This window comes from Chiloscyllium punctatum, chromosome 9 (assembly GCF_047496795.1).
Source record: "Chiloscyllium punctatum isolate Juve2018m chromosome 9, sChiPun1.3, whole genome shotgun sequence".
Lineage (NCBI taxonomy): Eukaryota > Metazoa > Chordata > Chondrichthyes > Orectolobiformes > Hemiscylliidae > Chiloscyllium > Chiloscyllium punctatum.
Genome location: NC_092747.1, coordinates 19254881 through 19282633, shown reverse-complemented (window position 1 = coordinate 19282633; position 27753 = coordinate 19254881). Strand labels below are relative to the sequence as shown.

The following is a 27753-nucleotide window of genomic DNA, read 5'->3' as shown; positions in this document are numbered from 1 at the left end:
CACAATAATTCAAAAGCACACAAGTTTGCTGGTAGGCAAAGGTTTGCCATTCATTTTTAAATTTACTCATGGGTTGTGTTGAATGCTAGCTAGACCAGCTTTTATTGCTGTTCAGGTAATGGCAGTAAGCTGTCATCTTCAACTACTGCAGTCCAATTTGTATAGATATACTCACAACGCTATTACAGAAGATTTTGATACAACACTGAAGGAACTGCAATGCATTTCCAGGTCAGGATTGTGAATGGCTTAAATGGGAACTTACAGCTGGTAGTGTTCCCAAGTATTTGCTGCGCTTGTTCTTCAAGACAATAGCAGTCCTGAATTTTGAAGACGTTGTCAAAGTGGCCTTCAGGAATTTCTGCAGGCCACATTGTAAATGGAACACACTGCTCCTGGAGGAAGTGAATATTCTCAATATGGTGTTGGGATGACATCAAGTTTCTTCAGTGTTCTTGGAGCAGAAATTGTGGAGTATTTCATCACAGTCCTGAAATTTGTCTTATAAATAGTGCACAGGCATTGGGAAATCACAAAATGAATGACTCGCTGCAGGATTTCTAGCTTCTGACTTGCTGTTGCAACCACAGTATCTATACGATTAATCCAGTTTACTTCTGTCATTGATAACCCCAGGATGCTGGTAGTGAGCGATTCAGTGATGGTTATACCATCAACCTAACTGTTGCAATACAGTTATAACTCAGGTAAGTTCAATGAGCCTGCCCACTATTCAATACAATCAATGCTGATCGAACACTAAAATTCCTTTTACTCATTCTATCTATATAACACGATATGCCCCCAGTGTTCAGAAGTCTGTTAATCTCTACCTTAACTATGTTCAAATGACAAAGCCTCATAGCCCTCTTGGATAGGAAATCCTAATGGTTCACAACCCTCAAAAGATTACTTTTCATCTCAGATCTAAGTGGCTCTAGACTCCCCCAACCAGTGGGAACACCTTACCTGTATCTACTCTAGATTAGAGTGGTGCTGGAAAAGCAGAGCAGTTCAGGCAGCACCTGAGGAGTAGGAAAATCGACATTTCGGGCAAAAGCCCTTCGTCAGGAATAGAGGCAGAGTGCCTGAAGGGTGGAGAGATAAATGAGAGGAGGGTGGGGATGGGGAGAAAGTAGCATAGAGTACAATGGGTGAATGGGGGAGGGGATGAAGGTGATAGGTCAGGGGGGTGGGTGGAATGGATAGGTGGAAAGGAAGATAGGCAGGCATGACAAGTCATGGGGACAGTGCTGAGCTGGAAGTTTGGAACTAGGGGGAGGTGGGGGGGGAAAGGGGAAATGAGGAAACTGGTGAAGTCCACATTGATGCGCTGGGGTTGAAGTGTTCCGAGGCGGAAGATGAGGCGTTCTTCCTCCAGGCGTAGGGTGGTGAGGGAGCTGCGGTGAAGGAGGTCCAGGACCTCCATGTCCTCAGCTGAGTGGGAGGGGGAGTTGAAATGTTGGGCCATAGGGCAGCGTGGTTGATTGGTACGGGTGTCCCAGAGATGTTCCCTAAAGCGCTCTGCTCGGAGGCATCCGGTCTCCCCAGTGTAGAGGAGACCGCATCGGGAGCAACGGATACAATAAATGATATTGGTGGATGTGCAGGTGAAACTTTAATGGATGTGGAAGGCTCCTTTGGGGCCTTGGATGGAGGTGAGGAAGGATGTGTGGGCGCAGGTTTTGCAATTCCTGCGGTGGCAGGGGAAGGTGCTAGGATGGGAGGGTGGGTTGTTGGGGGGCGTGGACCTGACCAGGTAGTCACGGAGGGAATGGTTTTCGCGGAAGGCGGAAAGGGGTGGGGAGGGAAATATATCCCTGGTGGTGGGGTCCTTTTGGGGGTGGGGGAAATGTCATTGGATGATTTGGTTTATGCGAAGGTTGGTAGGGTGGAAGATGAGCACCAGGGGGGTTCTGTCCTTGTTACGGTTGGAGGGGTGGGGTCTGAGGGCAAAGGTGCAGGATGTGGACGAGATGCATTGGAGGGCATCTTTAACCACATGAGAAGGGAAATTGCGGTCTCTAAAGGAGGCGGCCATCTGGTGTGTTCTGTGGTGGAACTAGTCCTTTTGGGAGCAGATATGGCAGAGACGGAGGAATTGGAAATACAGGATGGCATTTTTGCAAGAGATAGGGTGGGAAGAGGTGTAATCCAGGTAGCTGTGGGAGTCGGTGGGTTTGTAAAAAATGTCAGTGTCAAGTCGGTCGTCATTAATGGAGATGGAGAGGTCCAGGAAGGGGAGGGAGGTGTCAGAGATGGTCCAGGTAAATTTAAGGTCAGGGTGAAATGTGTTGGTGAAGTTGATGAATTGCTCAACCTCCTCGCGGGAGCACGAGGTGACGCCAATGCAGTCATCAATGTAGCGGAGGAAGTGGTGGGGGAGTGGTGCCGGTGTAACTACAGAAGATGGACTGTTTTACGTAGCCAACAAAGAGACAGGCATAGCTGGGGCCCATATAAGTACCCATGGCTATCCCTTTGGTCTGGAGGAAGTGGGAAGATTCCAAGTAGAAATTGTTAAGTGTGAGGACAAGTCCATCCAAACGAATGAGGGTGTCGGTGGAAGGATACTGTTGGGGATGTTGGGAGAGGATGAAATGGAGGGCTTGGAGGCCTTGGTCATGGCGGATGGAGGTGTAGAGGGATTGGTATTGATGGTGAAGATGAGGCGTTGGGGGGCCAAGGAAATTGAAGTCTTGGAGGAGGAGGGGGGCATGAGTGGTATCTCGTATGTGGGGAGTTCCTGGACTGGGGGGTGGAGGGGGGGGGGGTGGGAGAGGACAGTGACGAGGTAGGTAGAGATGAGTTCAGCGGGGCAGGAGCATGCTGAGACAATAGGTCAGCCAGGGTGGTCAGGCTTATGGATCTTGGGAAGGAGGTAGAACCAGGCAGTGCGGGGTTCCCGGACTATGAGATTGGAAGCTGTGGGTGCGAGGTCTCCTGAGGTGATGAGATTCTGTATGGTCCAGGAGTTGATGGTTTGGTGATGGGGGGTGGAGTCATGGTCGAGGGGGCGGTAGGAGGAGGTGTCTTTGAGTTGGCGTCTGGCTTCAGCGGTGTAGAGGTCAGTGCGCCAGACTACCACTGCACCCTCTTTATCCGCTGGCTTGATGGTGAGGTCGGGATTAGAGCAGAGGGAATGGAAGGCTGCACTTTGTGAGGGAGAGAGGTTGGTGTGGGGGAGGTGGGTAGACAGGTTGAGGTGGTTAAAGTCCCGGCGGCAGTTGGAAATGAAGAGTTCGAGGGCGGGTAATAGGCCAGCGCGGGGTGTCCAGGTGGATGGAGTGCGTTGGAGGTGAGCGAAGGGGTCCTCGGAAGGTGGCCAGGAGTCCTGATTGTAAAAGTAAGCATGGAGGCGGCGGAAGTAGTATTTGACGTCACAATGTGTATTGAATTCATTGATGCGTGGGCGGAGGGGGATGAAGGTGAGTCCTTTGCGGAAGATTGATTGTTTGTCCTCAGTGAGGGGGAGGTTTGGAGGGATGGTGAAAACTCGGCACAGCTGGGAGCTAGGACCTGGGGTAGGTGTGGAGCTGGGAGTCGGGGCGGAGCCTGCAACTGGAGTGGGTGTGGTGGTGGGGGGAAATGGGGGTGAGTCTACTCTGTCTATCCTTTAAGTATTTTGTACATTTCAATGAGATCAACTCTCATTCTTCAAAATCCTACAGCAAACAGGCCTAGTTTGTCCAATCACTGTTCACAGGACAGATCCGTTATCTCAGTAAAAAGTCTGGTAAACCTTCACAGCACCCCTCTTTGGCAATATCTTTGTTCCTAAGAAATGAAGGTCAAAACTGTACATATTACCTATAGAGTCATACAGCATGGAAACGGACCCTTTGGTTCAACCAGTCCATACAGACTACGTTCCCAACCCAAACTAGTCCCACTTGTGTGTTTGGCCCATATGTCTCCAAACTTTTCTTGTACATGAACTTATCCCCATGTCTTTTACATGGTGTGACTTTACCTGCATCCACCACTTTCGCTCGCAAAATTCCACATACAAACAACCCTGTGTGGAAAAATTGCCTCCCAGGTCATTTTTTATTTCTTTCTCCTCTCACCTGAAAAACATGCCCCCTAGTTTTGAATTTCCCCTAACCAAGGGAAAAGACCTTTGCTATTGATCTTATCTATGTCCCTCATGATTTTATAATTGTTTCTAAGGTAATGCCCTCAACATGGACTTTTTTTAAGTGCCTTGTTAGACTTTGATCTTTTTATACACACCATTTAATTGGTACCACATGCACAACATTCATTTCCTCCAACATCATCTGCAAGATACCCTGCAGAAATTCACAATGGCTTCTTAGACAGCACTTTCCAAACCAATGACCATCTGGAAGGTCAAGGTCAGCAGATACACAAAAACAACAGTACCTGCCCGTTTCCCCACAAAGGGAATACTTCACCATTCCTTCAGTGTCACTGGATCAAAATACTGGAACTCCCTTACTAACAACTTTATGGGTCTACCAACATTAAATGCGCTGCAGCAGTTCAAAGTGGCAGTTCACCACTACCTTCTCAAGGGCAATTAGGGATGGACAATAAATTCTTGCCCAATAAAGTCAACACCCCCTGAATGAATAAATTAAGGAAAAGAAACAAATTTTATGAAATTAACAGTAAAGAACGAACATTTCCAATACTTGTTTCCATCGATTCCAAACTGATTATGTTTCAATACTCCACAAACATGTATCATGACAGCCTTGAACGTTTATCAACTACAACTGCATGTAACATGAGAATCTTTGTCACTATCTTACCTTTGATTTCACAGGTAAGACCTTTTTATCCACACCTTCAGGGTTAAGTGGTACAACACAGGAATCTTCTACATCACTCTCACTGTTGTCATTCTTGGATTCTTCCACATCAGCAGACTCAGACTTCTTTGGAACTGTGAAGAGTCACCACACAGTCAGCACTATGAACAGGCTGAGGAAATCAAAGGTGACATACCAAAAGAACCAACAGTTCTTTTGAAAAAGAAGAACACTCAAACAAAAAGTCACAGGCAACATGACATTTAGAATGAAACTAAGGCACATTAGCACATGATAGAAATACAGAAAAGAACACCGGAATTGGATAAATTATAAACAGTCAATGCAGATTAAAGATACTCCATTTTATTTTTAAATTGCAAGTCACATCATAACAAGACTGAGAAATATAAAATTACTGCATAACAAAATTAACAACATCCATTATGATCCAGATGTTTAAACAACTAAAAACTTTGAGCCTCATTTCAACAGTACAATCACAGGCAAGTGAACTTGGACTTGTGACTCTATACAGTACAATACAGCCCAGGGACAGGCGCTTTGGCCCACCAAGTCCTTATTTAGACTCACTACTTATTGTCCACACAAGGTTTCTATCCCTCAGATCACCTCCCGTTCATGTGTCTAATCAAAATACGCCTTAAACTTTGCTACCGAGTTTGCTTCCACCACCCGGTGTACGAATATTTTTGCTTACATTTCTCCCCTAAACTTTCCCCCTCTAACCATGAATCTCTGCCCTTTTGTAGTTGGCCATTCCACTGAGAAAAAGCTTCTGACCATCCATCCTATCTGTGCTTTCCAATGAAAACAATCAGAGTTTATCCAATGCCGCCTCATAACCAAAACCCTCCAGGCCAGGCAACATCCTGATAACCCTTCTCTTAACCCTCAGCAAAGCAACCACATCCTTCTGGTAGTGTGGCGACCAGAACGACACACAATATTTCAAATGTGGTCTAATTCAAGTTTTATGCAGCTGTAACTTAACTTGCCAACTTTTACATTCGATGCCCAGCTGATAAATGCAAGCATGCTGTATGCCTTCTTGACCACCTTAGCGGAGGAGAAAGTGAGGACTGCAGATGCTGGAAATCAGAGCTGAAAATGTGTTGCTGGAAAAGCGCAGGTCAGGCCTGTTCCTTGGATGCTGCCTGACCTGCTGCGCTTTTCCAGCAACACATTTTCAGCTCTGACCACCTGTTTTGCCACTTTCAGGGATCTGTGAACCTGTATGGCCCAGATCCCTCTGTGTGTCGCTGTTCCTGAGGGTTTTGCTATTTATTGTATAATTCGTACCTGAATTTGATCTTCCAAAATGTATTATTGCATTTGAACTATATCTGCCATTTCTCTGCCCAAATCTGTATTTTAAATCCTGCTGTATCTTTTGACAATGCTCCTCACTATCTGCAACTCTTGTCAATTTTGGTGTCATCCGTGAGCTTACTAATCAGACCATCTATATTTTCCTCCAGATCATTTATATATACATTACAAACAGAGGTCCCAGCACCGATTCCTGCGGAACACCACTGGTTACCGACCTCCATTCCGAAAAGCACTCTTTCACTGCTACTTTGTTTTCTCTGATCGCAACGAAGGTAAGAAATCAGAAACTTAGCATCAACTGACAAATTTGACGACTAATACTCAGAAAGCTTCTGCTACGTTAGTCTAACTACATAAGGCCTGCTCACTTGTACATCCTAGCCAGTTCACTCAGTTGTGTTACTGCTTGCCTCATTAGAAAAATCTACCAGTGAATAAATCTGCTGACTGCATTTGCTGTACCCTCAGTCAGGATTAAATTCAAGTTGAATGATGAAATAAAGTCAGTGTTTACTGAACAACCTAATTTTGGTGATCATCCATGTCATTCTGCACACTTTTAGATGAAATAAAATTCACATATTGAAGTCAATGCTCTAGCAACTTCTAGAGTGTTGAGATATTAATCATTTGAACTTGAGGGACTATATATTTGTTAAAAATGTTCAAGTTTAAAGCAAATACAAATGAAGGTATTGCCAGTAGGTTGCTTTCTCCTTTTTGAAGGAATCAAATTTGCTTCCAAAACTTGCTTCAAGTTTCTTTTCTGCATATTTTAAGATTTGTATGTTTCACAGATATAAATAACAAACATGATACATAACAGCGCATGTACACATTTTATTTGCATCATGTGTGCACTTAACCCAAGTCTTTTTTAATCAGTGCATATATTGTTCTACCACCTTCTGAGAGACAGAAATAATTTTTGCATACCTCTCATCCTTCTCCTTTCACGGATGATTTTCTGGGTAATCTTCTTCCACCGAGGCAAGGAACTTAGTAGTTTCAGCTTAGACATTATAGAAATGTCATTACTAACAGCAGGCCGCAGCTCATTGAACAAAAATCTCAGACGTTCAATTACTGGTGCACACACTTCTTTATATGAACGTCCTTGCTCTTGGTGAGTCTAAGATTTAGAAGGGAAAGAAAAAAATTAGTTGGTTTGCAACAAATAAATTGCAAAGAAAATGACACTTTAAAAATAGCATCTACAATAGAAAAGACATTGTTTACACATATACAAAATATATCATTCACCTTTATTAAAGAACACTTGGCCTGATATACCACTCGACAAACATCACCAACCGACTTAGGCAAGACTCTGAGCTTCCCTTGATCCACTCCTAAGGCATTTTGGTTGATGACAGATAAAGCTGCATGGCCTGTATACAGTTTACACAGGGGAAAAAAATGCACACGTTAGATTTAAGCCAGACATTGAACTGATATTCCAAGAGAAGATTTTGTTTAGTGCCTGTGACAGCATATTCCTGAGATCAGTAACTTCAGACTCACAGAGGAGTATGTCATTCCTCTATACAGCATTCTCTTAAAGAATCAAATAAAATCAAAAATACGGCAGATGCTCATAATCTGAAACAAATAGAGAATGCTTGATAAACTCAACATGTCTGGCAGCATATGTGGAGAGAGAAACAGAATTAACATTTCAAGTCTCATACACTCTTCAATGTTCTGAATTTGAAACATTAACTGCGTTCCTCTCTCCAGAAATACTGCCACATGTGCTGAGTTTCTCCAAAATTCTCAGTGTTGGTATCTTAAAGAATCAATCCAGTTCATCAGCAGTCTGGTCTCTTATGAAGTAAGTATCATTCAAGTTAGACTCATTGCACAATAATCAAATAGCCCAAATCTAGCCATAAACATCAAATTCCTAGGAGTAACAGTAACCAACCACCTGTCCTTGACTGTCCATGTAAATGCGAGTCAAGAAGGCACAACAACGAAGAACTAAATGAGGAGCTAAAAATATTTACCAATGACACAGACAGACAACAGAACAATAGCGAAGAATGCACAAGAGAAAAGAATAATGGGGACAGTACAAATCAGTGAGAATATTAGCAGCAGAGGATAAGTCACGAAAACAAAAACTACTTCGATAATTTATTAGCAACATAGACTGACAACATGGGAAGAAAATTAGAACATTAAATCTAAAAAGATTCCTGGTATCTGCAAAAGCAATTCTGAAATTAGCTTTTGAGGCTTATCAAAAATTCAGAATACGCTAGTCCATTTCTTAAAACTAATACTACTTTGAATACTTAAGATTTAGCGAAATGTCCAACCTAAATCCTGGTGCTTCAGTAGACAGCACAAGAGTAACCGCCCTACGTCTTCCACAGGATGCTCAGGAGGGAAAGTGATTGGTGTTGTCAGATGACACTGCTTGCAATAGCGCTCTATTTGGCACAAGAAATCCTGCCAATAGAACATAAGTTAAGTCAATATAAACAAAATAATACTGGAACTGCAATATTTAAAAAAAAGATGCTTAAAGGAGGAACAGACAATTTTACTACCAATTATTTTCAAATTCTACAAAGCCATTTAAAGAAAATAAAAATCTACTCAACATTACTTCTCTGTATATTTTAGTTTAGCAAACAAGTTTAGATTATACGATTTTTTTGAAGTGTAAAATTGAAATTTCAACTTCTATATTGTAACTATGATGATTGGATTCTCATTAAAAAGAAGGACTGGTTGAACATTTTATTTAAATGAATAAGCACATCAGTAACAGATGAATAAAGACATGCAACGTTATGCATTCAAATGCTTGTAGCCTTTGTGGAAAATCAGAATACTCAGGTCAGGATTAAGCAGGACACCCAATAGCAGTATCTGTCCTTTAGGATCAGTATTTCAAGCTTGCTCAATGACCCAGTGGATAACCACTCAATCATTTCATTGTATTGACAGTTGAAAAGTATTAACAACTTGCAAAAGCCAAGAAAAAAGGATCAACAGCATCCATCTCCAACACATCAGATGGTAATTGGATGTCTTCTCGTTAAAATAAAGTATGCAAATACACCAGCAAACAAGGTTCCCCAGCTTGTTTGCTCTCAAGACAACAGCTAGGTTGACTGGGCTAAGTTAACCAAATAGATGATGGCCAATTCCCTAGATACATGCAAGCCTATTATCAGCACAAGATCAACAAATCATCTGTATATTCAAGGAAGGGAGGTCTGTAAATGAGACCTAAAGTTGGTTGGGATCACAGTTAATGCATGGGAATTCCTGAAAACAAGTAGCCAGGAAGTGGGAGCATGCGAAAAGCAGAGGACAAAAGGAATGACCCGACTGCAGAAAAAGGAATCTGCTGAAAGAAAACAATGTAAGTCAACATCGGGATGATGTTATTGACCATTGCCATTTGTGGAAGGCACTGCCACTCTCAAACTGCTCCCTACAGATACAACTGACAATGCTAAATCCAGAAGTGACACCACACTGAGCACTGTCCATCATCATGGGTGGATGCCATCACAATCAACACAGATGAGGCTTTGGTACAATACTGTGCTGTACTGCTCACAAAGTCACCACGAGTCAAACTCTCTTTTACATGTAACAAGAGAGCAGCAAGAACTACAAATGCTGAAAGAAGGTTCCGAAAAAGATGAGAGCAAAGGAAAGGGAGTTTCTCATGGGCTGAAATTCAGAAAGACATGAATTATTCTGCCAATGTTAAATAATGGATGTGAAGAAATGTAGAACATCCATAAATGTGTCATGCAACTGAAATGATATACTGAATAAACCTAGATTGCTGTGAAGTTTTTCATCTTTTAAAATCGGTTGCAGGTTTCAGTTCATTAATATGTAAATCCCAGAGATTGTTTTAAGTCACATTCTCAAGATAACTTAAGGCTTTATTTTAAAAAAGTGACATCTCAGCTCAGACAACGTAAAGTGGTGAACCAGAGGCTGATAGCCAAGTTCAGTAACCATGAGGATGGCCTCAACCAGGATCCTGGGCTCATGCCACACTACAGTGACCCCACAACACTATATACACACACACACACACACACACACACTTTACCACGCTTGTACACATGCAAACACTCTCTCATACACACACACACACGTGAATTTGTATTTGCAGAATTATATTTGCAGCTACATTCTATTTTGATCAAAAAATGCACAATCTGCAGGCAGTCAATGCAAGCAGTCAATCCATGTATTATTTTGTAAATTTCACTTTAGAAGTAGAACTAGTCTGACTCAAGATTGGGATACAGACAGACTCTAACCTCACATCTTTAATGCATTGTCTGAGTTGAGATGTCACTTCTTTTTTATAAAACCTTAAATTATCTCAAGAATGTGACTTAAGAAATTCTAGGATTTTCAGATTAATGAACAGAAACCTGAAAAGATGAAAGATTTAACAACAATCTAAGTTTGTTCAACATATCATTTCAGTTGCATGACACAGTAATCTTTTGCTATAAATTCTGCTTCTCACGATCCTGCTCCACAACTACCTGATGAAGGAACAGTGCTCCAAAAGCCAATGCTTCCAAATAAACCTGTTGAACTATAACCTGGTGTTGTGTAATTTTTAAACTTTGTCCACCTCAGTCCAACAACAGCTTCTACATATCACTGAATATGTGAAGATAGCTATAGCAGATACAAGTTGATAACAGCATCCACATGTTTCTAAGTAATTTCTATTGACACAATAGTTTCCATTTGGTATACCTACCCAGCTACGAACAAAGTCTGCATGGATTTGACTGGAACAGTGTAGGCAAACCACAGTTGAATACACACTTACAATTATCTTAGATAAAAATTCCTGATCTTTTCCTCCAGATATAAAATCAACTTGCCAAAGCAAAATACATCCTCATTCACAGGTAAGTATGATGTATTGCTATCAGTTGCACTTCTGTTCAGCACACGTGAACACTACGTGCAGAATTTCAGGCACACTGGCATCACAACTGCAATGAGCAGCCATAAATTAAAGCTTGATTCAGGTCAGTTTCTCAGTGATTTTAAATTCAGATTAAATAAGCTCAAATTCAGTCAACTGCTTTGGCACACAAAGTCTGTGGTCGACAGTTAATGAAAGGATTGATTGGTCCGTATCTCCCAGCCAACCATAGCTTTGCAAATTTGCACTGCAGCCGCCTTCTGTCCAAGTAAGAATTCCTGCAAATTTGCGTAAAAATTTTAAATGCTATAACACAAAATCCAGGATAACTATTTTAGGTTTCAGATAAAAGCAGCAACAAGCAACGTTTCACTTTTCCTGTGAGAACCTGTTTGTTTGAAACACGCACCTTTACGTTGTAGTCTTGAATGTTGTTGTCTGCAATGGCCTGCAGGAATGGTTGAGTGTGATCACCTTGCGTTAAATTCCGCACATAAAGTTTGGTCTTGTCTGGAGTGGTAGTGGAGCTGCAATGATCTTCGTCTTTCTCCTCATTATAGCTGTAATGAATCTGGCTGGTCTGCAAGCCACCAGAGAAAAGGGAAGATTGCAGCCATTCTGTTAAATATAGAAGTTGCGTTAATTTTACAAACAAGTGTGACTATTTGGATATTACTAAAATACCTTAATAAGATTCAAGATTTCTTTTCAAGTGGCAATGCCAGATTAACGTGGTGAGTGTTAATTCTCTCTCAACCTTCAAGAACAAGAACTAAAATCATCATTGACAGTCATCTCCTTTTGCAAGCCTCAATTTCACATACCACACTCTTCAATTAGAATGATGGCAATCACAGATACTGCAAGCACACCCAATCAATGCAGCTCCACACTTAGCGGGAGACGTTACTTAAACAAAGCACACAATACTCTTACATGTCAATTGATATCAGGTCTCCAACTAGTTCCTTTTGCAGTTAAGCACGAATAGGACTGTCAGTCATTCAAATAAGCAAAAAATACAGTATAAAGTATGCACTGAAATACAAACTGTTAAAATAAACCCAGCCTCAAACAAAAAAAGCTAAAACCTTGAATTGCGAAGCTTGTACAATTCAGAATCTGAGCAAATCTCCCAGCAAAGGAGATGTTAACAATAACTGGATTAAATTGTTTTTAATACCTTTGATTTAAAACGCTGGCAAAAGTATTACATAAATAAGAGTTTTTGTAAATTATGTTGTCAGCATACTAACTGGCACATTCGACCTCTAGAGATGACAAAGGAGTACTCATTCCCAAATATGATGCATGTAATCCTAGGAGGAGACCAAGATTCCTTTCTGTGTCTATTAGAGGTGAAGACAAACTGCCAAGGTCTGGTGTGGTTACAACTTCCTGATCTGGCTATAATGGAAAGACAAGGAAAGAAATTAAAAGGCAATTTTTTAGAATGCATAAAATGTTAGTCTGATGTAAAACCAAGAACTGCAGATGCTGGAGATCGAGAACCAACAAAAAGAAAAACTGCTAGGAAAACTGAGCATGCCTGGCAGTATCAATGGAGGGAAAGCAGAGAGTTAACATTTCAAGTCCTGTGATCCTTCTGAAGCACTCCAAATGTTTTCTCTCCACAGATGCTGCCAGACTTGTTGGGTTTCTTCAGCAATTTCTGTTTTGGCTTGATTTAGTCCGATGCATGTGGAAATTACTTGTTGTTTGAGAAAATTAAGCATAAGGTGTAATTTTTATTTTAAAAAGTAGTACTTTAATCAGAAATCAAAGGCAAATAACCCATTCATTAAACACAGATGGTACAGCTCTCAGCACAGATTTATGAAATACTTCAGTACCTCCATATATTGGCCAACACAAAATGCTTGCATCGACTCTCTGGTGTCTTCAAACTGAAGGGCGGCTTCCAATGCAACCACTGGGTCTTCTCCAGCAAACTGAGCTGAAAGCAAAAATACCATGCTATCATCACCATTTGAAACAAAGAAGCATTCTACCAGCAAGCATTCTAAAGCTTGTTTTTTTTTTCCTGGAGGAAAGCCTTTTTAGTGGGGAATTGGTTGCACTCTACTTATTTTGTCAACTTCTTCACGATTGGGATCAAATAAACAACTTGTATCTTAACCACAAAATAAACACACATTTTGAGCACTTCTTCCCCTTCAAGGGTTCAGTCTCAAAAACAGATCACCTTTAATCACAAGCTCCCTCACTACCTACTTGACCATAAATGCTACTGAAAACATCAGTTATGGTGAAGCCGACACAAGGTGGGCCAAGATACATAGCATTAGTATCTACCCACCTAAAATGCATGGAATCCTCCATGACTCAACAATACAAATAAAGAACGGTGGCAGGCAGATCTCACTACATGGGTTCAGGATTCCTATACTTACATGCCCAAAAGCAGGCAAGTAATCTGGTCGCCATGTAAATTAAACTGTACCTGTCCCAGGTAAAAACGAAAAGAAAAAAAAAATGTCAATAACGGTACATTTGCAAAAGTGGCCATAAATTTTAGTGTAGTTAATTTATGAGTCATAGAGATGTACGGCACGGAAACTGACCCTTCGGTCCAACTTGCCCATGCCAACCAGATATTCCAACCCGATCTAGTCCCACCTGCTACCACCTGGCCCATATCTCTCCAAACCCTTCCTTACACATTTTTTTTAAAAAGAATAAGATGAAGGCATTAAAGAAGCTGTAAAAAAAAAAACACAACTGCACAAATAGAGTGCGTTAGAACACTCTTCTGTCACAACTTGGATTAAGTGATGGAAGAATTATTCCTTTTCTTTCCTGACCAATGTCACAAATGCCAGAAAAGAAATGAACTTATGGGATTATACCTCACATTGCTCACAAAAGAGCAGTACAATTACTGTCAATATTGGCTAAGCACTCACTCACCAGAACTTAACAAAATCGTCCTGAAATAGTAGTGCTCCTTAGCTTTTAGTGCCCAAAGCCTCCCTTGTGCAATCAATATCCCAGTCAGGCACATAAGAAAATTAATTTTCTCTTTGCCTTTTGACAACCATTGGACATTTAGCAGCACAAACATTGCATCCTGGATAAAATTCTTTGGAGGTTTCTTATTAATTGTCAACGGTATCACAAACAAGCACTGTGATCGGGCTTAACCTTTGCACACCATTATACAAAGAGCATTGCATACTCAAAGTCAAAATAACGTTCCTATAAGCTAAACTGAATTTTGACAATCTCTACCAATTCCCTATTGAATATGGTTATAGACAGACACGAGTCATAATGTTATGCTACTTGCAGTCATGCACATAAGGTAGATTGCCTAGTGACCTAGCCCATGGCCCTAGGAAAACAGGCAGATCAAGTGGAAAATGTTAGAGTGGAGGAGCATTTGAGAAATAGTGATCATCGTATTATGGTTCAATATTAAGTTGGAAAAGAATAAAAATTAGTCAAGGATTAAGAACCAGACTGAAAAAGGACAGATGTTGGGAGTCTAAAAGTTGAACTGGAGCAGTTTAACTGGAAATGCATTTTGGTAATTAAAACAGTGGATGAAAAATGGGAGATTTTCAAAATACAGGTACATAGGGAGCAAGCTAGACCAAAGGGTCTGTTGCTGTGCTGTATGACTCAGCTAGATACATATCCCTGAGAAATAAATATGGGCTATTCAAAGCTAGAGTACTCCAGATGAATAAGGACATTAATGAGAAAATGGAAGAGAAGAAAGGCAGATGATGTTTTTTGTAAATTCATTCATTCTTGTAATGAGGGTGTTGCTGGCCATTTATTGTCCCATCTTTAATTGCCCAGATGGCAGTTAAGATTCAACCACACTGCTATTGGTCTGGAATTACATATAGGCCAGACTAATATAAGGATGGAAGTTTCCTTCCCTAAAGGACATGAGTGAACCAGATGGGCTTTCCCAACAATCAGCAATGGATTCATGGTCATCATTAGACTTTTAATTCCAGATATTTATTGAATTCAAATTCCATCATCTGCCACGACAGGATTCAAACCTGGGTCACCAGACATGACCTGGGTTTCTGGATTAACAGTCCAATGATAATACTAGGCCATTGCCCCTGAGGATAGTGTATGTACTGGAATAATGACAGCAATAGAAGTCAGGAAACATATCTCAAATGCAGGAGAAAAACTGAGACTACAATAAGAAATGCTAAGAGGAAACATGAGGAAAGGATAGCAGGGTGTGCTAAAACAAATAGTAAAATGTTCTTCAAACATAGTTATAGTGAAGAACAATTAGTGAAAGATATAGTGGAGTCCATAAGGAACAAGCGGGATAAGCTGCCCACTGAAGCAAGAGGTATGGCAGAGGCACTGAATGAGCACTAAAGACCTTCTGTCTTTACCAAATTAGAAAATGGTGACAGTGGCCTACTTGAAAATGGGGATGTTCAGTGATAAACCAGCATACTGGTAGATAAAGAAGAGGGGCTAAAAAGGCTGGCAGCACTCCAGGTAAAGTAGTCACAGGGCCTAGGTGAGTACCAGATTGCTCAAAAGAGGGAAAGAAGCAAATTGTGAAACGGTTGACAGAAATTTTCCAGACCTATCTAAACACAGGATTATTCCTAGGGGTGGAGGATTGCAAATATGACATGATTGTTTAAGAAAGCAACAAAGGGTAACCCACGAAATGCAAACCAGTCAGCCTGACATCAATAATGGGAAAATTATGAAGGACATAATACAGGATAAGGCAAATATACACATATTTTTCTCTAAGTTAATACTTGACAGTCAACATGGCTTTGTCAAGGGCAAGTCATGTCTGATGAATCTGACTAAGTTCTTTGAAGAGGTGACACAAGTAGTGGATGAGGGTAGCCCTGTGGATGTTTTACATTTGGACTTTCAGAAATCATTTGATATGGTGCCACATGGCAAGTTGGTCAGCAAATTAGAAATGATTGAAACCAGTAGGTCCTCAGCAGAATGGATTAGAAGTTGGCTAAAAGATAGGAGACAGAGGTTAGGAATAGACGGGCAATTCTCAGACTGGGGACAAGTTGAAAATGGTGTTCCTCAGAAATCTGTGTTGGGACCCTTGCTTTTTCTTATTTATATAAACGATCTGGAAATAGGTGTAGAGAACAAATCTGTAAATTTGCAGATGATACCAAGCTGTGGAGTATAGTGAATTGCGAACTGGGTGACTTCAGAGGGATACTGTCAAGTTAACAAAATGGACAGACACCTGGCAGATGAATTTCAAATGAGAAGTGCGAGGCCATGAATCTTGGCAGAAGAAACACAGAGGGACAATATAGGCTCAATGGTACAACCTTGAGGTGAGTACAGGAGCAGAGGGGCCTCAAGGTACATGTGCATAACTTTCTGAAGGTGGCCAGGCAAGTCGAAACCGTTAAGTCAGCTTATAGGGTCCGAGGATTTAGGAATGGAGGCATGGAGTATAAAAGCAAGAAGGTGATGCTACACCTCTACCCGTTATTGGTCAGACCACATTTGGAGTATAGTGCTCAGTTTCGAGGACCTTATTTAAAGAAGGGTCTTGAAGCCCTAGACAGTGCGCAAGCCCTGAGATTTTAGATACAAGGAAAGATTAGATAAATTGGACTTATTCTCTTTAGAGCAGAGAAAACTAAGAGGTGATTTTATTGAGTTGTTTAAAGTTATGAACAATTTTGACAGGGTAAAGAAGGCTATTCTGTTTCCACAAGTTAGTATGTCAGTAACGAGGGATCACAATTCTAAAGGCTGTCAGCTAGATAGCTAGGACTGAGATGAGGAGAAACTGCTTTACTCAGTTGTTACAATTTAGAATGTATTGCCTGAGAGAGAGTGTGAGAGGTAGATTTCATAGTTGGTTTCAAAAGAAAGCTGAACATATATTTGAAAGTTGAACATATCCAGCTCTATTTCTGTAGTTGGGTTGAAGACATGTTGGTAAGGCAAAGTAGAGCTTAATGAACTGACGTTAATGCACAACAACTTTGGGGGAAATTGGGCCCTCTGGTGCATGTAAGCACATAAATGTTTTTACAGCTTGGCTGAGGAAGCAGTTGTAGTTTGATGACAATATGTACAGTCAATTTAAATGGTTTCAACTGATGAAGTGTGGACAGTTAAGATCCTACCAAAGACGGATCTCTCAGGACAGAAGCTCAGATGGTCTGACTTAGATGGCCACAATCATAACTGGAAATGGTTCTCATGTTCTATTTTTGGAATAGTGAACATATCTTTCTTGGCCCCTCCCCAGGTGGCTGAGACTTGTCCAGAATCTAGTGTTCCCTTGGGTCAGTAACCAGGCTTAGTTGTAACAGTTGCAGAGCTGAAAATGTGTTGCTGGAAAAGCGCAGGTCAGGCAGCATCCAAGGAACAGGAGAATCGACGTTTCGGGCATCAGCCCTTCTCCAGGAATGAGGAAAGTGTGTCCAGCAGGCTAAGATAAAAGGTAGGGAGGGGGGACTTGGGGGAGGGACATTGGAAATGCGATAAGTGGAAGGAGGTTAAGGTGAGGGTGATAGACCGGAGTGGGGTGGGGGGGGAGGAGAGGTCAGGAAGAAGATTGCAGGTTAGGAAGGCGGTGCTGAGTTCGAGGGATTTGACTGAAACAAGGTGGGGGGAGGAGAAATGAGGAAACTGGAGAAATCTGAGTTCATCCCTTGTGGTTGGAGGGTTCCCAGGCGGAAGATGAGGCGCTCTTCCTCCAACCGTCGTGCTGCTATGGTCTGGCGATGGAGGAGTCCAAGGACCTGCATGTCCTTGGTGGAGTGGGAGGGGGAGTTGAAGTGTTGAGCCACAGGGTGGTTGGGTTGGTTGGTCCGGGTGTCCTAGAGGTGTTCTCTGAAACGTTCTGCAAGTAGGCGGCCTGTCTTCCCAATGTAGAGGAGGCCACATCGGGTGCAGTGGATGCAATAGATGATGTGTGTGGAGGTGCAGGTGAATTTGTGGCGGATATGGAAGGATCCCTTGGGGCCTTGGAGGGAAGTAAGGGGGGAGGTGTGGGCACAAGTTTTGCATTTTTTGCGGTTGCAGGGGAAGGTGCCGGGAGTGGAGGTTGGGTTGGTGGGGGGTGTGGACCTGACGAGGGAGTCATGGAGGGAGTGGTCTTTTCGGAACGCTGATAGGGGAGGGAAATATATCCCTGGTGGTGGGGTCTGTTTGGAGGTGGCGGAAATGACGGCGGATGATATGCTGTATATGGTGGTTGGTGGGGTGGTAGGTGAGGACCAGTGGGGTTCTGTCCTGGTGGCGGTTGGAGGGGCGGGGCTCAAGGGCAGAGGAGCGGAAAGTGGAGGAGATGCAGTGGAGGGCATCGTCAACCATGTCTGGGGGGAAATTGCGGTCTTTGAAGAAGGAGGCCATCTGGGTTGTACGGTATTGGAACTGGTCCGCCTGGGAGCAGATGCGGCGGAGACGAAGGAATTGGGAATATGGGATGGCGTTTTTACAGGGGGCAGGGTGGGAGGAGGTGTAGTCTAGGTAGCTGTGGGAATCAGTTGGTTTATAGTAAATGCCCGTGTTGATTCGGTCGCCCGAGATAGAAATCGAAAGGTCTAGGAAGGGGAGGGAGGAGTCTGAGACGGTCCAGGTGAATTTGAGGTCGGGTTGGAAGGTGTTGGTAAAGTGGATGAACTGTTCAACCTCCTCGTGGGAGCACGAGGCAGCGCCAATACAGTCATCAATGTAGCGGAGGAAAAGGTGGGGGGTGGTGCCAGTGTAACACTTGCAGCCAGCCAAGTAGTATACCATTAGGAAGGAGGGGCTGTCTTCAGTTAACTGACAGGTGCGTTCCAGTAGGATCCATGAGATTTAGAACAAGTCTATGACAGTTTTATTTTGAGATTCCATGTCAATGGAAGCCCTGTCAGCCAGTGGCATTCTTCGAAAGCAACGATTTCCCAACAGATATTAGGAGGTTCAAGCAGTGTTGGCACATGAAGCCACTAAAGCCATGTTGTTCTTCTTAAATGGTCAGGAAAAATAATCATAACTTCCCAAGCATGGATATCTATCACATTTGGGTAGCAGCTGAGCCAGGTCAAGGATTACTACTTCACCATTTGCTATGCACAATAGATCGGATCAGTTGTGTAACATCAATTAGGATCCTATATTTTGAGCACAAATCAATATTTAACTTGTTTAGAAGTAAAAGTCCAGGAGAAGGAGCACTTGTTTGTTCAACGTATATTCCAAGTTACAGTAAAATAAATCTATAAAAACCTTGGTTGATTTCAATAAAGTTAGGTTTCTTTTCAATAGCAAAATATACACTGGGGTCTAGAAACTGTATCGTTCATATTTCTGCAATAGTGACAGCACTCAAGGTTTGTGTTTCATGGTACTTGTTGGGAGACATTAGCCAGGAAAAGAGATGGGGATTGTGTGCTGCAGTATGGCTGAGTTAAGTCAGAGTCAACCACCTCATTACATTCACTAATCAGTTAAAATTCCTTTTGAAATATGATAAATTAATCTCACCAAGAATGCTGCTCCCACTCAAAGATTGCGTCTGGAAATCTTTGATGTCATACACTTTTGCATCAATTACAGTCCAAAAGCCACCATCTTTATTATGGTTCTCAAGATCAGCTTTTCGAATTAGGGTAACTTCCTCATTGTTCCGTGAGCTCTGATTTGTGAAGAATGAGCCTGTAAAGCCACACAAAATGATTTTTTTTTAAATTAAGATCAAGGCTACACTTTCCAGTTAAGTGACAGACTTGAAATTAACTCCAGTTGAAGTTTTCTTCTATGTAATAACATAATGTGATTTAAAAAAAAGACAGCCATGTGACTGATCTCAGCTGGCACTCAGAGCAACTCACCTCTACCTACTTCCCACCCTTTCCTAATGGCTTGACAGATCTGTATTCGTCTGTTGTCTAGTTCCCCTTTCAACGCCGTGATTGCATGGTGAAGGCAGATTCACTCAGGCAGTACTTGTTGTGTGGAAACCTTGTATCCTCATATCATCTCTGGGTCTTTTCTTAACCACTTTCAATTATTTCTAAGGCAAATTTGCAAATTATTTCATGCAAACTATCAGTAAATTGACATACCCATTATTCCAGGCCATGCTAAATCATCATTATCATCCCTCTCTTTGCCAGGTGCGAGTTGGTTAAACCTGTCTAAATGTTCTAGCAATCCAGCCAGCAGAGGAATAGCCCCAGCCTCCTGCATCAGTCCAGCATTTTTAGTGAGAAGCAGGACAACACAAACCACCAGTTCAGGAAGCAGAACTCCTACAACAAATCAAAAACAGAATAAACATTATGACCAAACCACAACTGCACATATACATATCCACCAACTCATTCGCCAAAGGTGAAATCCTGTAATTAGCAAGAAATTACATCGGTTAAAATTAAACACAGACGGCATTTAAAGCTTTTATTCCCCTCACCAACCTTAAACATTTTCTTACAATTAGAAATCAAAGTTAAAAATAAAAGGGCAGAAAACAGCACCAAAACATCAGATTTTCAGAACATCAGACAATGTCTTTATTTTTATTGGATATAGTTATCACAAAGTATTTTTGACTGCTCAGTCAGAATTAAAAATCTGAACTGATGGACAGTTAACCATAAAATAGTAAAGGTATTTGTGAGTGTAAACTCAGCACTATAAAAAAAAACTTAAGTGGATCTATTCAGCGAGAAAGAGAACCAGTAGAAAAATCTGGCATCTGAATAACTGAAAACAATGGCTTAAAATGATATTCACTGAATATGCAAGACCAGGCCAAGAAGTTACTGACAATCAACTCAACTAATACAATGGTACAAATCTCTATGACATGGGTTTTGAACAACATTGCTGCTTTGTCTAATTGCAAAATATATCATTCAAGATCTAGCCCTTTGCATCAATTCATTGAAAAAGTTGTTTCAAACTTCTGCAGGTTGGTTCAAAATGAAAAGTTAAGTGAAATACTTAAAGTATTGAAACTGCACTTCCACAGAATGAAAAACTGGCGAATGCACAGGTGGCCATTCAGTATGTCATGTCCGCTTTCTCCAAAAAAACTGTTGTTACTCATATTCCCTGCTCTGCACGTTCTCTCTCTTCACATAAGTATCCAATTCTCTTTTGAAAGCCCTGATGGTATGTGCCTCACCATGCACTCAGGCAATGCTTTTTCAAGTTCAAACCACTTGATGCAAACATTTTTGGTATTCTGCCACTGGTTCTTTTGCAAATCACCTTATATATGTTCCCATTGGTGAATGGGTGTCTATTTGAGCTAAATTTTCATGGAGTTGAGAGACTGCAGGCACCCTTAAAACCAGCAGGTGGGGCCCATCTACAGAAATCTCATTCCCATTCTAACAGTTCCCATTTTCATCAGTTAGGGAAAGGAGGCAGAACTTGACGTGTATGTAAGGGAAAGCCTATCTCCACCTGAACTATGCGGAGATCTGATTGTCACTCCAGAAATAATTTCAACAAGCAGTGTTCTCCAGGCCTTCTGTTGAACTATCAAACTCTTATAACATATTTGAAATCTTTTCAAATACTTAATCCCCTACATAAACATTATACTCCTAGCATAGGTTTAAGGTGGTAGGGGAAAGATTTAAAAAGGAACTGAGGGGTAATTTTTTTCTTTTAAATGCAGAGGATGGTGCATGTACAGAACAAGCTGTCAGAGGAAGTGGTGAAGGTTGGTACAATTACAACATTTAAAAGTCATCAGGATGCATATATGAATAGGAAGGATTTAGAGGGATGTGGTCCAAATGCTGGCAAATGGGACTAGGTCAGCTTGGGATGTCTGGTTGGTGCAGATGAGTTGACCGAAGGATTTGCTTCCGTGCTATATGACTATGACACTTTGTCACATATAAACAAGAATCAATGTATCAAATAGGGTTTTATCACGAAGTATTCTTCTTATATAGTGAAGACACAAAGAACCTCAGTTTATTTTTCTCAGCACATCTCCAGAGGCTACATGCAATAAATAGTGAGAGAGATATCTTGGAAGGTATACACTTTGGCATGAGTTGACGCTGTTTTAACTGTCTCCCCTCATCGTTTCTCCCAAAATGCAAAATTTCACAATTCTCTGCATTGAATTTTGTCCCACCTCACCAGCCTGTTCTTCAGTCTATCACTATCCTTTTTGGTATTTACTATACTTCCAAGTTTTGTGCCATGTGCAAGTTTTGGGCTCTATACTGTACACCTGTAAATTAATATTTTTAGCTTGTGTTACATGTTCCAGCAGCATTTATTCTTCCCTCACTTCAGAAGAATCTGGAAAGCATAGTGTGGCAGCCATATCAGTCCCTGTACACAACCTAATGAGGCAGTCTTACTCTACAAAAAACACAGAAGAAAAGTACAGTCTTGCCAAAAGTAGCAAGTCGTGGCAGAAAATCTGAATAAATTACGGAATAGCCAAAATGCAGCAAGAAAGTGAGGATAAGTAATACCAAGGCATCCCTGCCCACACCAACTCTCATATGTCCTAATAAAAAAACGTAAGGTGGACCTCTTTCTTCACTAGGACTGATCAATATAACTGCAGCTTTTTAGTTTATTTCACATATACACACAGAACAGCAAATGACCACAGGTTTCATTATATAAAAAAAAGGCACTAGTCACTGGCACTGACAATTGGGACATGGTAACTGATGACTGTGACACTAAAGCCTGACAGTCTGAAGGGGCACTGATAGAGCCAGGGCAAAACAAAGCTCAGCCAGTAGGGTAGAGGAAGTGATGTTTCGGGCAAAAGCCCTTCACCAGGAGGGTTCCTGATGAAGGGCTTTTGCCCAAAACATCGATTCTCCTGCTCCTCGGATACTGTCTGATCTGCTGCGCTTTTCCAGCGCCACACTCTCGACTCTGATCTCCACCATCTGCAGACCTTACTTTCTCCCGGCAGGATAGAGGGCCCAAAGAGAACAGGGATCAACAAACCTTGCATCTTTTCAGCCCACTGCCTTCCTTTGCAGCAAATGCACAGAAACTATGAAAGTGGGGTTCTTGAACCATGCTCTTGTCACAATCCAACTTTTTTTTTTATTCAGAAGGATGCCAAGGCTAAGTAATTTATACTGCTATCAGAGTTTTACTTCCAGATTGTTTTTTAAAAACATTACTCTCATTCTTTGAATTTTAGACATAAATCATTGAATTACTGACCCATAACACTATCCTCCTGGCTCAGAAGTTGAGATACTATCACTCCACCACATTTCAACATCATGGGAGTTATTTTGTTCAAATGTTATGCTACACATACAGTAAATCAAGAAAAAATGCTGGAAAATCTGACCGGTTGTGGAGTAACTATACACAAACGACAAAACTGTACAATTGCATTCTTCAGAAGCACTGAGAAAAGATGCATCCAAAACCACATCACTACACATGTGTTACCTGTTAAATCGCCCTCAAGAATACGAGACACCTCTGCAAAATGCCTGTAACTGGTTGAAGCAATGCTGGTTGCCACTGGCAGAATGTCCCCTATGTGCGTACACAGAAGGGCAATGTACTTTTTAAGCAACGAACCTACTCCCAAAAGCTCAGGACCTGCAAAAGTATGGAATGGTAATTACTGTTTAGGCTAATAACTGTCAAAGAATAACCATTAAAACGCAAAAAAGAAAAAAACCAAACACTCTTGTAAAAAGAGAGCATAAAGTTTACTAACTTCAAATGTATTGAATTAATCTAAAACATTTCAGAATTTAAAGTAATGTCTATCATTTGTAACTATTCACCTATGGTACAGAATTCTATAGCATTCTCCTTGATTCAACAGCAGAGTTGAGAAAACTACCATCACCTTCTTCAAACTAAATTAGACTTGAATCATTACTGCTTTAATGCAAATTCAATACCAATTGATTAGTGATTTTCAACCAAGATAATTGACCCAGAAACTAGCTTTGCATCACATTAATTGATTAGCTGAACTGAGGAGGAAAGTAGTTTATTGGAAGTTTACTCACTGTATCCATTGGTCTCATAACTGAAATTTACACCTGGGTAAAGTTTGCTGATTAACAGACGCTGAAATCGCAGCAACAGATCCAAAGAAGCTGACCTCTCCGGATTGAAGTGCTCATGGTCCAAAGAAGAAGAAATGTGCCGTGTGACATCTTTCAATTTAGCAATGCTCTGTGATGCAATGTTTCTTTAAAAATAAAAGATAAATAGTTTTCTTTTAAAATGACACTGTTTTCTTTTTCCCCTTCCTTTTTTTACATTCCGATATAGTTTCTTCATGTTTACTTTCTAAGATGCCGACTGCTGGCTGGACACTAGATGTTTCCCATCATCTTACCAACAGATACCATTCATACACAGGATTGGGATTCACACAAAGTATCGCAGCTCAGCCCAATTCTTAATGTACTTGATAAACCTGTGGGGAGCATTTAATGTGGTTGATTTCACGATCTCCCATAAATGTTTCACTCCCATTCAAGTGGGATCTCGTTCCATTCTGATCTACTTAACTGTAGCCAAACAAACATTTGTAATGGCTACACTTCCTGCTGCTGCACCATTATTAGTGTCCCCCAAGGATCCATCCTTGAAACACCACTGTTTCCCACACTCACTTCACCTTACAAAGGAGCAATGCTCCTAAAACCTGTGATTTCAAATAAACCTGTTGGACTATAACCATGTGACTTCTGACTATGTCCACCCCAGTCCAATACCGGTACCTTCATATCATCACAACTGTTTCTGATCTATATACCAACACTCAACAACATCTGAAATCACAGTGTTAGGTTTCATAGGAATCTAGACAGGGGCCAACTCTAGCTTATTTCTATTCTTCTCAACTCCTCCTATCCATCTATCAGCCAACACAGATGTTACTTGACCTGGAACCAATTTAAAATTTCTCAACATCTTTTCAAATTGGGAGAAGTATAGGAATATGATCTAAGCCTCTTGGACCACATTTGAGCTTATATAGCTCTGCACAGCGATCAAAATGATGAAAAGACGAAACAGAATTTTACCAGTACCTTAATAACTGCTGTACAAGTTGAACAAGTGGTAAGCTTTGTTTCCCAGAAGACTCATATATGCCAGTATTAATGAGATCCTTATCCAATGGTGTTCTGCTCCGATGGAGTGTTGAAGCATTGGCTTCTTGTTCATCTATCTCCTTCTCTTTTTGGGCTTCCTTCTTTGCTTCTATGTCCTAAAACAAAATTATTCAGAAGAACACAGGAATTGCAAATTTGCTGTTCATTGTCAATCATCAAGAAAAACCCATCTGTTTGAAATGTATCCGTCAATTTACCACAATATATTTTTAGTTTAGATATTTGACAATGTTGGACATATTCAGCAAATCAGATAGCATTTGTAGAGCGAGAAACAAAGTTAACATTTTAGGTCGGGCTATCAACCTGAAATATTAATTTTGTTTCTCTTGCTTCCAACTATGCCAGACTGTTGTTTTCTACTTGAATTTACAGTTAACTTGATGTTTTCTCAGACTTATTCAGTAAATAAGGAGGTTCTTTGGCCCAATGAGTCTGCACTGACAAAAGCAACACAAGTCCCACTTTCCAGCATTTACCCCATAGCCTCGAATATTAGAATATTTCAAGTGCTCATTCAAAAACATTTAAAGGTTGTAAGGTTTCACATCATTATCCTTCCAAGCAGTGCATTCAAAATTCCCACTTCATCAGGTTGAATTTTCTTTTCCTCAAATCCCCTCTAAACTCCTGCCTTTCACTTTAAGGCTATGCTCCATTGTTTTCACATTTCCATTAGGGTCAACAGCTGCTTTCTATTCACCTTGTCCATTTTCCTCAATCGTACCCCTTTTAGATGGCTAGAAGAAAATATTTACATATATTCCATAGAAATGTTCTGAACTTCAATCTCCCATCTACACTCGGTTCATATTCCACTCCCAATTACTCCACAGACTGCAATGAGACTCCAAACCCCAAAACTCATCAAGGCTAACCATAACACTTTAGCTGTATCGAAACACCTTTGACTGCTATGTCCACTCCAACACAGACAGCAAAATTCTCTTAAAATCCTAGCTCCCAAAACAAGGTACATTTAAGTTTCTTCACAAGATCACTCCATGTGCACAACAACTATGATCAAAATACCATTTTGCCTTCTCAATTGCTTACCATACTTGCACGTTAACTCTTTTGTTTCATGTACACAGACACCAAACTCTCTCTTAACACTCATGTTTCTCAGTCTCTTACCATTTAAAAGCATTCTGCTTTTCTGCCAAAATGAATAATGTCACGCTTCTCCCCACTATATGTCATCTTCAACGCTCTAGCTCATTCATTTAACCATTCTATATCAGCTTGCAGTTTCCACACCTTCCTTGCAACTTACCTTCCTACTAACATTAACAAATTTTGAGTTAGTAATATACACTGTAAAGGGCTGAGAAACCAGCACTAGTCCTTGCAGCATTTCACAACAGCCTGCCAACCTGGAAAAGACCACTCCTTCCTATTAAAATACTGAAAAAAATCATTTGCTGCAGCAAATTTAGACAGTTACTTGATTAACAGCAATCATGAGGTATAGGTGGAAGAATAATCGAACTGAAGTAAGAGACAGAATAAAGAGAGATAAGTGATTAGTGTCAAACAAAAGCAAAGTTGAAGGGGAAAACATGGTAAAGTTAGTTTCACAACAAAAGCAATCCAAAAGAAATGGACTAAACACGCGATGGAGAAAAATGATGCAATGATTAAAAGGTCATCACTAATTCTACTGTTTGGTTATGTTAATCCATCTTTTAATCAGTTCCATGACAAGTTTCAAATTGAAAGACAAAAAAAAAGCTCTTGTCCTGTGGATTTTTAAAAATGCATAAATGGAATAGGAGCTTACTGGCTAGGCTAACACCTACTGTTCAGCCCAACTGATAAACCACCTACCCGATTACAACTACTGAGCCATTTCGGAGGAGCACTTAAAAGTCAACCACATTGCTGTGGGTCTGGAGTCACATAAGCAAAATTGGGTCAGCATGGCAGATATCATCCCTTAAAAGAGCACTGATGCACCAGACGGGTTTTCTGGCAATCATGGTCACCACTACTGATGCTAGATTGACTTAATTGTTCGAGCTTAAATTCCATCACATGAGGATTTGAACTCTTGCCTCCTTTTATGTGTCAATGGGTCTCTGAATTCTAATGTAAGTAACAATGTCAATGCAAACGTACACCCTAAATCAGAAAACAAATGAAATTACCTCTGAATACAGAGATACTCCATACATAATGCTCATTTTTACCTGGATTTCAGCTGTAATTGCAGCGTTCAGTGCCGACTCTAAGCCTCCATCCGCCATCAAACTGCTCACCAAAAGATCAATCATAAATCGACGGCCTGGACTTACATTCATTTCATTCCCTGAAACTTAATGATCAATAAAATGAAATTAATGCTGAATATGCACAACACGCTTGCAATTTTATGTCCTTGCAGAGTGGACTTAATGGTGGTTAGATACTGGGCTTTTACGCACGGGAATGGAGTCAGGCTAAAAGAATAAATCTCAACAAAGCTCAGCACTAATTAGAAACATTCTCAGTTAAGGCATATGGGTATTTATTGAATTTGGAGTTGAAGTACATAGTTAGGGTTTCATTCTACTTCAAG

General features: G+C 41.0%; 1 protein-coding gene across 10 annotated transcripts in view; it reads right to left on the bottom strand.

The window, feature by feature from the left end:
* The window catches only part of herc2 (HECT and RLD domain containing E3 ubiquitin protein ligase 2), a 231639-nt gene that overhangs the window by 124093 nt on the left and 79793 nt on the right, over window positions 1-27753 (bottom strand). For all 10 annotated transcript variants that reach the window (XM_072576977.1, XM_072576980.1, XM_072576979.1 and 7 more), the window contains exons 18-30: window positions 27386-27510; window positions 25110-25288; window positions 24075-24259; window positions 23497-23652; window positions 20157-20342; window positions 19576-19746; window positions 12930-13033; window positions 12333-12483; window positions 11486-11694; window positions 8462-8594; window positions 7401-7528; window positions 7074-7269; window positions 4782-4915 (exon numbers count right to left, since the gene is read on the bottom strand). In XM_072576977.1, coding sequence (XP_072433078.1) covers window positions 4782-4915; window positions 7074-7269; window positions 7401-7528; window positions 8462-8594; window positions 11486-11694; window positions 12333-12483; window positions 12930-13033; window positions 19576-19746; window positions 20157-20342; window positions 23497-23652; window positions 24075-24259; window positions 25110-25288; window positions 27386-27510 — 2057 coding nt within the window. The remainder of the gene's footprint in view (window positions 1-4781; window positions 4916-7073; window positions 7270-7400; window positions 7529-8461; window positions 8595-11485; window positions 11695-12332; window positions 12484-12929; window positions 13034-19575; window positions 19747-20156; window positions 20343-23496; window positions 23653-24074; window positions 24260-25109; window positions 25289-27385; window positions 27511-27753) is intronic.